The sequence below is a fragment of the Apostichopus japonicus genome, chromosome 17 (assembly GCF_037975245.1).
Source record: "Apostichopus japonicus isolate 1M-3 chromosome 17, ASM3797524v1, whole genome shotgun sequence".
In the NCBI taxonomy this organism is placed as follows: Eukaryota; Metazoa; Echinodermata; class Holothuroidea; order Aspidochirotida; family Stichopodidae; genus Apostichopus; species Apostichopus japonicus.
This window is the reverse complement of record NC_092577.1, coordinates 20084155-20096229: the sequence shown is the minus strand read 5'-3', so window position 1 is coordinate 20096229 and position 12075 is coordinate 20084155. Positions and strand designations below refer to the sequence as shown.

Sequence of the window (12075 nt, the reverse complement as noted above, 5' to 3'; positions counted from 1 at the left end):
CTCCCTAAAACAACATCACATCTATTCCTCCAAATAAGTTTTTTTACAACAGAACAAACATAAATAATACGCTGCAACACAGCAACGGAACAAACTGGAGGATCTAATCCATACAAAACAAAACCCTGTCCTACCGACCAGGAACGGTCTCCCGTTAAACGGTCGGTCCAGGACTGAAACCACTCCCACAAGTTCAAAACAAAGGGGCAATGCCAAAAAACATGGGCAGTACTCTCTAAGCTGTCACAGCCGGTCCTCGGGCACAGTCCATCACCCAATCGCCAGTGATACCTTTTCAGATTGGTCACCAAGGCACCGTGTGCAATTCTCCATGCAAGGTCACGGAGCCTGCAACCATTCAGCCCTGAATGCACCGAACGCCATACTTCGACAGGATGACGTCCCTGTACAAAAATTGCATTCAAGGCCCTATCCCGCAACGAACTGTGAACGAGGGCCGGCTGTGACAGGTCAACAGGGGGCAACTCAATCAAAGCGGAGCAAATGACACGCACCACACTGTTTGGAGTACTACTATTCGGTTCTCTGTTGCTAAACAGCGCCGGGACCCATCGACGCAGGTGCAAACCGCCCCAAAAACGTACAAAATATGAAGAAGGCAACCCTGGGTCAGTTACCGCTACAAACAACTGCTTAAATAACAAACAAGTTAACTTACTTCCCAGATGAACCACCCCTAACCCACCCTTCTCCAGTTTTTGGTACATTACCGCCCTTTTGACAAGCTCTGTACCACCCGACCAAATAAATGAAAATATCGCTCTCTCCAACCGCACCAGGACGCGACGCGGAATTGGATACACCGCGCCCGGGTACCACAAGATGGGCGAAACAAAACGATTAACTACGGTGACTTTCCCTAGGATCGAAAGCCAGCGGGTGCCAAAGGTTTCGAGCCTGCTCTCAAATACCTCAGCCCTCTCGCTCCAGGTGACATCACCAGGTGCATCGTAGCCGAACCATATACCATTAATTTTGATATTCTGATCCGACCACGACGCACCGAATGGTAAGTCTCTGTATCTCCAGCTACCAAGACGAAGGCCCTTTGTCTTTTCTGGATTCAACTTCGCCCCGGTAGCTCTCTCAAAAATAGATAAATCCTGCGAGAGTGCGCGAAAGGAGCCCAGACTCGAAACAACACATGTCACGTCATCTGCATATTGAGCGCATTTCACTTTGGCACCCCCTGGCACAACGAATGGAACAAGTCTGGAGTCCCTTTCCAAAAGACGAGAGAGGGACTCGCTAAACAAAACATAAAGTAATGGAGACAGAGGGCACCCCTGGCGCACCCCCCTCTCTACGTTAAAAACCTCCGAACAAAACCCATTTACGATAACAGAACTGAAACTTTCTTCATACAAAACAGAAATCCAATTACGAAAATTTGGGTGCAACTGAAACGTCTCCAATACATTCATTAAAAAACCGCGATCCACCATGTCAAAGGCCTTCTGCTGGTCCAGAGACACCAATGCACATGGCAGATCACGCTCAATAACAAAGTCGGTCAAGTCGCGCATCAACCACAAGTTCTGCTGGATGCAATGACCCTTCACTGCACAAGTCTGGAGATCACCCACAAGATGCGGCATAGCCAGTGCAAGGCGGTTGCACAAAGCCTTAGCCAGCAACTTGTAGTCCACATTTAACAAGGTGATCGGACGCTTGTTACGGGGATCCAAGGGGTCCCCAGACTTGGGCAGCAAAGTAATCATGCCCAGACGTTGACTTTGGTTTAACAGTCCGTTTTGGAAGGCGTCCTCGAAGACGGCTCTGATGTCGGGTCCTATTATTGCCCAGAAGGTTCGGTAGAACTCCCTCGGAAGCCCGTCCGAACCCGGGGACTTGCCATTCTTCATCTTCGAAAGCGCCTTCCAAAGCTCAACAGTGGTTATTTCGCCCCCCAAAATATCATTGACATCGTGGGGAACGGTTTTTGAGATTCCCCTCAATAAATCAGCCTGTGCCGACAAGTCGACATTGCCACGCGTAAACAAACTCGAATAGTACTCTTTATATACGCGGACAATGCCGTGAGGGTCACTAACCACGGTCCCATCAGTAGCGCGTACAGACGGGACGCGTCTGTCACCTGCCGATGAGCTAACGGACTGGTAAAACCTCAGTGAAGGGCGCTCCTCGGCTTCCACCGCTTCGACACGGGCCCTGACGCGGGCACCGTGGTACTTTTCATCGAGATAAGTCTGCAAAGCGATGACTGCCGAAGGGTCGCCAAACTTCACCTCCGCGCACAGCTTCGAGAATTTTTCTCTTCGACGCCGTGCGCGGGTCACGCAATACTGAATTGCGTAGCGTTTGATGCGCAACTTGACCTCATCCCACCATTGGGATGTAGAAGCAAAGGCCGGCTTCAATGTTTGCCATCCTTTGTACCTGGTCTCGAAACCCTGGCGGAACTCTGCCTCGCCAAGAATCCGACAGTTAAGCTTCCATAGGCCCCGCCCGATGGGGAAAATGGAAGGCAAAACAAAACGTGCTACTACAGTGTCATGGTCAGAGAGCGGACAGCTGAGCGTCTCGCAACCCGAAAATGTAAAACTTACGGGCGCATACACTCGATCTATCCTGGAGGCATCTTCTCCGTTAGGCCTCACCCACGTATACCCCGTACTACACGGGTGCATATGCCTCCAGACATCGGCTAAAAGGTGTGCCGAAGTGAATCTGTCCAATTCTGTGATCCCAGCGTCGGGACTTGCAGACACAGAAGTTCCGAGTCTGTCAAGACCCGAGTCTGGGACACAGTTAAAGTCTCCGACCATGACACACGGCGCACTACCAGGAACAAAGGAAGGCAGCGTGTTAAAAAAATCTCGTCTAGCAGAAGGCCGATTGGGAGCATACACATTGCAAATGGCGATGTTACCCTGTGGATACTTGAATAGAATGCAAACCAATCGGCCCTCGTGATCCGTCTCCACCCTAGTGGCACAACCCGCCTGACGAGCTGACAGAAGGATGACAGTGCCACAGGATGAAGACGAACCAAACGAAGCATGCAGCTCACCACCCCACTCATAAGCCCATAGAGGGACATCTTCTTCCAAAATATGTGTTTCTTGCAGGCAAACGCAGTCGACCTCCATTGATTTACAATATTGGAAAATGCGACTGCGCTTGCGATGATCCCTCATGCCATTGACGTTCAAAGTGGCAACTGAAAGTGTATGGGCCATGAGAGGGCAGTGGGGCAAAACTACGAAGACGACGATTCCGTAAGCTTCAAGCGCGCCCTTGACGACATATCGTCGTCCGAGTCGTCACTTGAAGCCGACCTTTTAAGAGAGGGTTCCCCCATTTCGTCGTACCAGCTCGTCCCAGTGGCACGTTTCGGCTCGCTGATCACCGATTCACCGGAGTCGCTGTCAGACAGAACCTCCGGAGAATCGATGACCACCGATTCTCCGTCAGACAAAGCCTCCGGATCTGGCGATACCGGCGGCGGACTGGGGACGGAACTGGACGAGTTGATGGGGGAAGCTGGTGGAGACTTTCTCGGTGCGGGCACGGGGTTGGGGTCTGCAACGACGGGGGAGGGTGAACCAGGTGCAGGGGAGGGTAAAATCCCACCAGATTCCCCCTCCTCTCGTGAAGTAGTAGGTGCATCGGAACTTGACTTACCCCCACTCTTAGTCCTAGAGACATAAGAGGAGGGACAAGCTCGAAAGACATGTCCCTCCTTCCCACATAGTGAGCACACAACCTCGTTTGGGCAAGCGGTGCTATCATGCCCAAGACGAAGGCAGCGCCCACATTTCTTGTTTGGGCAGCCCTTGGCTTCGTGCCCGGTCTCCCCACACCTGAAGCAGGTACGGGGCTGACCGGGATACCGCACGTGGGCTTTATGCCCTGCTATGTCCTGTTTCAGGTCGATCCGAACCTGTCGGTGCCCGTTCAACACCCCAGGGGCTTGTGCATAGGAGCACATTTTGGCAGCCTTGACAGCCCCGAACCGACCCAAAACCGTTACGACAAGTTCCTGCCGCACCTCTAGTCCTACGTGGATGATAGTTACCCATACGGATCGCTCGTATGGAGTAACTGTCATCCCCTCGACGTTACTCAGCAACGTGACACCTTTCTGACGGGCCACGTCACTGGTAAAACGTAAATCGTACGTATTACGACCCTGGAGAGCTTGCAAAGCATCAACCTCTCCAGGCACAACAACACCCTTGCTCTTCAAAATACTAAAAACTTGCACCGGTGGAACAGCTTGTTCACCGGTGAACGACAACTTAACTATCCGAGAATCACGGCGCGATGCCATGATACCGAAGGTGGCTAGGCCACAGGGGAGTAACACAAAACAAACAAAAGACAGGATAGTGAAACAACAAACGATATACGAACTGAGGAAAACACACGAACACAAGCTATCACACCCGTCTGGCGGGAAGTATAGCACAGCACAGTACAATAACAGCTGTAACAGATGAAGAGCGAGAGCGAAAACACGTCCGCACTCCACGAAAGCCAACTGCCAACTAGTGTTGTCAGTTGCATGTGCAATGTACACCTAATAGCTTGTAGTTTGTTTGGGATCATTGATACATTATGTAGGTAAGTCTCCTATAGTCATGTAGATAGTGGTCCAGAGAGGTTACACGGAGGATTAATTCATTTATATTCTAACAATCAAGCAATGCAGTATAACCCCGCAGTAGTGTACACACAAGCTGATATCCAATGTGTGAGATAATATAATGCTCAATTTCTTGAACCAAATACATCGGAAAAAAGTGTCTGTGTGGCTGTATTTCATTTAGAAAGAATGTGGCAGCGAAATAGAAACAGTGAATTGTTCTCATTTGGTGAATATGTAGAACATCAATAAACCCGACAGTGACATGATAATGTAACCCCATTGTGTGTAATGTTTAAATGCATGACCAGCCTTAACACGGAAAATGAATATTTTCTTCGTATTTCGCAACCCTAGATGGCGAATTGTCAGGGAGACCTCCAAGTACAAAAGAAATGAACAATGATGTCAATAGTAAAGGTAATTTCAACAAGGAGAGACACAAAAAGTGCTGTTGTCCATTGTCTTTGTGACGACATAAATACGAGCAATCTAAGCTTGTTTTGGATATTTGGTACATTATAGAGGTAGCTGTTCTATTGTTATGTAGATATTGGTCCATTAATTCTATTCATGTTGGAACAATGAACCAAGATGTGTTTATCCCAAAGTCTCTTTGTTTTCACTCCAGAGAAAGCAATCAATCTTCAAGACTTTAGGTGTATCTTGTTAATGTTAGTGGTCTTAATTGAAACTGTAAGAACGGTTAAAATCCACATGATTGGTTGTTTATCTTTAAATTGCAATCTCGGATTGATCAAAACAGTGTCTCTTTGCAGAATGATGAAGACATTGGGGTTTATTGTACACAACATCATGATCATTCAGTATTTCAATGCTGGATGTAAATCTAGGACCAAAGCTTGGCCCTTTTGTACAGCAATAACCCCGCAGTGGTATACACACAAGCTGATTTATGCGAAATAATAAGAATCTCAATGTTTGGAAACAATTACCCCAGAAATGAGTGTCTGTGGGGATTCAATTTCTCAAGGAAGAAGGTGCCAATGAAAGTAGATACATGCAGTTAATTTCTACTCATTTAGTAAATATAACCCCTTAGTAAACCCCACAGTGATATGGCAACCCCATTGTATGTAATGTGTAACTGCATGATCAGCCTTAACTGGATAAATGCTTAATTCACAGAATTGTGAATGCATTGAGAAGTTTAAATGCTTCTAGCTACCTGAATATGTTCTTGTTTTTTTCTCATAGTGATGGAAACTCCCAATTCCGAATGTTCACAGAGATCATCTGGCGCAGTAGGAAATAACAGCGATGTTGATGACTCAGGTAATTTGAACTAGGATGACACAAATAATAGTGTTGTCAATTGCATGTGCAATGTACACTTAATAGCTTATATAGCTTATATAGCTTAATAGCTAGATATATAAAACTTTAATAACTGCACTCTGACATGGTGTGCTTTTTGTTATCATTGAAATGAGCCTGTGTTCGAATGTCAGTTTTGTTTAATACACTTGACAAGATGAATGTAATATTGACAGTCTCTTGTATTATATAAGTTTGGTAGATTGCACATCTTGAATATAACCTAAAGTAGTGATCTTATTTACATACATTGGTATAAATACATATTATACACTGCTTCACTCCTTCCCAGGTGCTTTATTTTCTATCACAGCAACTGGCAATTGATTGAATGCTTTTAGGATGCAAATATCATTGCTTCAGGCCATGAACTGCTTTCAAATATTTAGATTGTTCTGTTTATCACCAGTAAGAGTATGTGATATTGCTTGTTCACTTGCACTATTAATTTATCATGTATTTTGGATAACACTTTGTGTTCCCATTGGTTTAACAACCCACCCCTTCGCAATCCCGATGTAAGTTTGGAACAGCTGCATTTCCTCAATGACAGAGGTGTGGCAGAGTGATATATTGAATATTTTAAATGCTGTTAACTAAGTAAGTTCTACTAGAAACCATGAACTCTAGAATTTTATTGTTTTTACTTCTTTCTTATTTTAGACAATGCTAGCAGTGACAGTGGATCAGAATATGTCCCAGAGAAGGAGGACGAAGAGATAGTGAGTGATAGCCTGAGTGAGGGCTCCGTTGAAGTACCACAAGTGGGCAGTGTTGACATTCCTCTGAGGGTTGAGAAACTAGAGTATCTCAACAATGTGCACATTTCTGATGTTCCTGATACCACTAATAGTAAGGATGACAGTGACACTACTGATGAAGATGAAGATGAAATCATCCGTGACGAAGACAATAATCGCATATATGTAAGGAGAGTGGTCGCTTCAAAAAGTACAAAAGCTGGGAAAGCCAAAAAGTGTGACAGGGTTTACAATGCAAGACATTGCTGCCCCTTTGGTTGTAATGAACTTTACACCAACTTTTCCCAACACCTTCTTGGTAAAATGCATGAGAATGAACCTGAAGTGATGGAGATTAGTCAGATAATAGTGTCCTCTAAAGACAGTGCTGATACCAAGGAACAAAAGATGAGAGCAAGAAAAAAGCTTATCGCCATTTTGAGGAACAGAGGTGATAATAAACACAATAGAAGAGTCCTGGAAAAGAAACATGGTGAGGTTATTGTGGCAAGGAGAGTATCAGAAAACAACGCTTTCAGATTTGCTGAGTATGGGCCTTGCCCATCATGCCTTGAATGGCTCAAACTGGTCGTTATTGCTAGACACCAGGTAAATTGCATTGTTGGTAGTGAGAAAGGTATCAATCAAACGAAAGGGAACCTAATCATCCAGAGTGCTATTATAGCCGGAAGACTAAATGGTGAGGCAAGTAGCAACATTGTGAAGGAAGTCTTTCCGATTATGCGAAACGATGCAATCGGCAAACTTGCGATGACTGACCCCTTAATTGTAACTCTTGGGAATGAGTGGCTGCTGAGAAATCTTGGGAACCGGCTCATGCGAAAATACTATGTTTCGGCAGCCATGCGTCTTTCAAGCAGATTACTTGTGGCACTTAGAGGCATGGTGACACCAAACACAGGTAATGACATGGAGGACTACGTAGATCCTGCATATTTCAGTCATTTTGTCCGTGCAACTCTCAAAGTAGCTGGTCAAGATGCTCATGATGAGGAGAACTTGAAGGCACCATCAAATGCCCTCAAGTTGTCATTTGACATAAAAAGATTGGCCAACATCAAACTAGGGAAGGCCATTGAAAGTCACAGCAAAGACAAAAAGGAGGCAGCCCAAGATTTTCTGCAGCTCATGTCCATTCAATGGACAACCAAACTGGAACGGGTTGTACTGGAAGAGAGAAGAAGAGTGGAGAACAAGCCTGTTCCTCTCCCAAGTGATGTGGTGGCATTCAGCAAGTACCTGACTAATGAGGCAGTTTCTTGTAACTTTGAAGACATGTCCTATGCCAACTTCAGAAAAGTGGTAATCGTGGCCCTGGCAGCCCTCATTAGTTACAACCGCAGAAGACCCGGAGATGTCCAAGCAATAAAGTGAGTGAATTTCAAATGGGTTATTGGTTACTGTAATTCATAATGGTGCCCTGGTTAAAGTCATCAAATATGAATCTGGTCTTCCATTTACAAAGGCCTTATTTCAATCATGTAAAGTTATGTACGACTGAGTAAGACATTCATCTGGTGTTTCTTAAGATTTGCATACATGTTTCTGCTTAAACAAGTATCATTAATTTGCACTCCTATGTATTTGTATACTTGTGTCAAGTATGAGGTTGAACTGCCATCTAGCTGGGTGCTGAACCATGACTGGTTATGTATCTCTCAGAGTATTAATATGACAAAAGAAAGCATGCAACCCACTCCCCTGTTGGGTCACCATTAGTTTTTGAGTTCTCACAATCATTTAAAACAACCATTTAAATCAGGTTTGATTGGCTTTGAAAAATAGAATAACCCCAGACCTGGAGTGTGTAATGTAAGTAGGCAAATATCATAGTTGGTGGCTATAAGCAATACATTCTAGCAAGATTCCCTGGATTAGGTGCATGTTTATGTTCGGAGGGATATCAAAGATGCCTAGGCTAAATTATAGCATAATTATGCCTCTGAAGTGGGATCATTTGTGCATTTTGCAGGAATGTCAATACAACATGGCACTGGTCAGCCAACCACATTTCTGCTGCTTTCCTAATTCTCTAATACCCTCCATATTATTGTGATCAGTTTATTCATTTATTAGCTGAAAAGGATATTAAGCATTCTGGCTTGCAAGTAGAGAGTTCTTGATTGAACTCAGGCATTACATGATATTATACTATAACTTCTTTTTCAAAGTAATGGACATCAATTAATGAGGAAATGTCAAATTTACTTCACAGAGCTGCCAAATACTTCGCTCGAAAGTCGGGCACCGATGAAGTTACCGAAGCCATTACTGGCGATTTAACAGATTTTGAAAGAAGACTACTACTTGAACAGGATGTAATGGAGGTCAGGGGCAAGGTAATAAATATTGTGCACACATATAGAGTACCCTAGATGCTGGTACTTTCAAACTGAAAATAGGGGCAACATGCAGTACATAATATATGTCTAAGATACTTTGTATTAATGGTAAGAACAGCAAAACTGATGGGACTGACATGACCTATACAAACAGATGATTCAATACATTAACTACTAGAAATCAGTTACAATAATTTTTTGATATTGAAAGGGTTTTTGTCATGTAATAATATTATTGAAATATTTTGTAGCGTATTTCTATGGGGTAGCTTTTTACATGAAACACAATAAAATGAGGAAATATCATACAAAGAAATAAGAACAGCTGTTGGGTATTGAAAGAAAGCAGTACTGGAAGATGGGGGGTGTACTGTTATTCTATTCATTTCTAATTTTCCTCCTGAAAAAGTCACTTTTCTTACCACTTCCAGTGTGGAAAATTTGTGCCTGTTATCTTACCATCATATGTGAAACCCCTCATGGAATTTATCACCTGAAAGCAAACAAGAAATGAAGCAGGAATATCAACAACTAATACTTACATTTTTGCCAATAACAGTAAGTTGTATTCCTCTTTATTCTAACAAGTATGTATTTCAAAACGGATCCAGGTATATCATTTGTTCGTACTCTATTTTCAGATAAAAAGGAATGTTAAGGTTTTGATACCTATGCCAGCACATATTAAATGTGTATCCCAGTTTTTTTCACCAGTGTGTTCATATTAAAGAACCAAAGAATATTGTCTGTTTCACTTGTGTGGATGTGTCTGTATATTGAATTGTAGGCTTATAGATTTAAATTGTAGAACGTGCGTGGCAATTACTTTTCATACTTCACAGAGTCTGGTGTTATTCGTGGGGGTTACGCGACTGGTGTCATGAAAACTGCTGCAAAGCTAAAAAACCCAGAACGAATAAGGGCAACAAACATGAGAAAGTACATCGCTACAATGACCCAGGTAACTGTCTTTTAAATTCTATATATTTGTGATTGCCTTTTGCTAATTATGTACCTGAAAAGCGAGACTACTTTTTTTATTCACCATGGGACCTGGTTTAGTCATGAAGATCTTGTCATGTGTATGTATATGACTCACAACAGTTTGTCTTGTTCTGTTTCTCCGGTCTGTACTTGAATTGTGTCCTCTAATGAAGGTGGCAGCTGGTGGTTTCTGGTCGTGAACGATGAAAATTTCTGTATGAAATAGAACTAAATGTGACATTCTTGACATTAAGCGGCTATTTGTCAAACCTAGAGATATAAAAGAAAATTTGAAAACTGTTCTCTTTAATGTAGTGAATGAAACAACTTATCACAGTTCTATGGATCATATGAGTTATCTGTTTCACTTTCATGTCTAAACCGGATGCACATAGTTATCTGAACAGAAAATACGTATAAGTAGAATAATATTTTGTTGTCCTCTTATGCAGGGATCAACATATCTGCCCAGCAGCAACAATGGGTAGTGGACCACATGGGCCACACGTTGGACATTCATCACATTCATTAGCGTTCCACCATCGACATAATTGAGAGGATTGATATCACTAAGTTACTGCTGATGATGGATTCGGGGCATATTGGACGGTTCAAGAACAAGAAAGTGGAAGATATTAAGTTTCAAGGTATTTTACAAGGATTCTTCTACACTAAATTCCCTTTACTGTGGTTGAAACCTTCATGTTGTGTTATTTGGCCTGATCATGCCATGAAAGTGTTGTTGTTCTGGGTACAGTGTGGCGTTTATATAACTTCAAACCCACTATTTCATGTTAACACTGAAAACAATCAACTCCATTGCTGAAACCTTTGTTGCTCAGCATTCATAGTGCTTCTTGCCCAAAGTCCAAACTCTTTGAATATGCATGTTCATGAAAACTAACCAATCTGTAGGTAATATCTGTCCAAAAGTTGGGAACATTTATTTGCACTCATTCCCAATGCTGATATACCAGTGTGTCAAGAAATAATGACAGTGTTATTTGCATCCTCGCCCTAAAGCAATTAATACATTGTTCAGGAGTTTTTAGTGGTTATGAATATTTCCTTTCTTTGCAGAGCTTCTTGATGGACCCAAGACTAATGGCGCCACTGTGGGTGAACCAACAGATGAAGATGAAGAGCAGTTTGAACACTCTAACTACTGTAGTGACTCTGAGGCTGAGGAGGAATATCTGCCTGATTTACCCCAGGAAGAAGAAGAATCTTTGGGCACATGTAAGTCTCAGAGTACTAAATGTAATGTTCAAAAGCCAAAAAAATGTGTATGGGTGGGAATTTTTGGTTCAAAAGTAGTAAATAGGTAAAAGTATTTCACGAAAAAATGCTGGAAGTTCATAACCAGGAGTGGTCAAAAGGTCAAGGCATCTTGTATTTGAGGTTCTGTTTCCCCTACTAATCATGAAATGTAAAATTTGTGATTCAAATGTTTCTTTTCCTACGAGTCTACTAATGATGTAAAAGTACACACCAGCCAGCTATGATGTTATTTTACTCAGCTTCAATTCAGGATCAGTGACATTAGCCTCTGCAATGTAACATAAGATGAGAATCTGATCTATGGCACATTCTTCTTGATAGGTAGAACAAGACAATCAAAGAAGAAAAGGAAGGTAACCAAGAGGCATACATGGACTCCGGCTGAAATCGATGAAGTCAGACAGCTGTTCAACATTTACTTTAAGAGAAACAAAACACCCGGGGAAAAGGCTGTCAAGAAGGCTATCGAAACCAGTAAAGAAAAGGGGGGCACAATGTGGAAGATACCACTGAAAAGTATTAAGGCCAAAGTTAGTTGGATGCGGACGAAGGGGAAATAACCATAAGAGGGTGGACATAGTATGTAGGTTGTGACGTACATGTAAATGATGCCTACTGTTTTACATGACTTTCAAAGGTCATTTCAGTTAACCAGAGGTCAAAGTTTTAAACCACTTGTTGAACAGCTGGTGCATAATTAGTGACTGGGAAGTAGCTATTCTTGGGGTTGAAGGTC

The 12075-nt window shown here is 43.0% G+C and overlaps 1 protein-coding gene across 1 annotated transcript; it reads left to right on the top strand.

Moving 5' to 3' along the window:
• Positions 1-4986: 4986 nt before the first annotated feature.
• On the top strand, positions 4987-10644 carry LOC139954618 (uncharacterized). The gene is made up of 7 exons (XM_071954514.1): positions 4987-5053; positions 5852-5929; positions 6635-8102; positions 8948-9071; positions 9506-9632; positions 9917-10035; positions 10511-10644. The coding sequence occupies exons 1-5, from the start codon at positions 5029-5031 to the stop codon at positions 9569-9571; spliced, it is 1761 nt and encodes a 586-aa protein (XP_071810615.1). The 5' UTR covers positions 4987-5028; the 3' UTR covers positions 9572-9632; positions 9917-10035; positions 10511-10644.
• Positions 10645-12075: the final 1431 nt, after the last annotated feature.

Excerpts from the sequence above, each read along its gene's own strand:
- LOC139954618 (XM_071954514.1), top strand. The coding sequence starts at position 5,029 with ATGAACAATGATGTCAATAGTAAAG. Across the intron at positions 8,103-8,947 it reads GGAGATGTCCAAGCAATAAA|AGCTGCCAAATACTTCGCTC; the intron begins GTGAGTGAATTT and ends TTTACTTCACAG. Across the intron at positions 9,072-9,505 it reads TAATGGAGGTCAGGGGCAAG|TGTGGAAAATTTGTGCCTGT; the intron begins GTAATAAATATT and ends TACCACTTCCAG.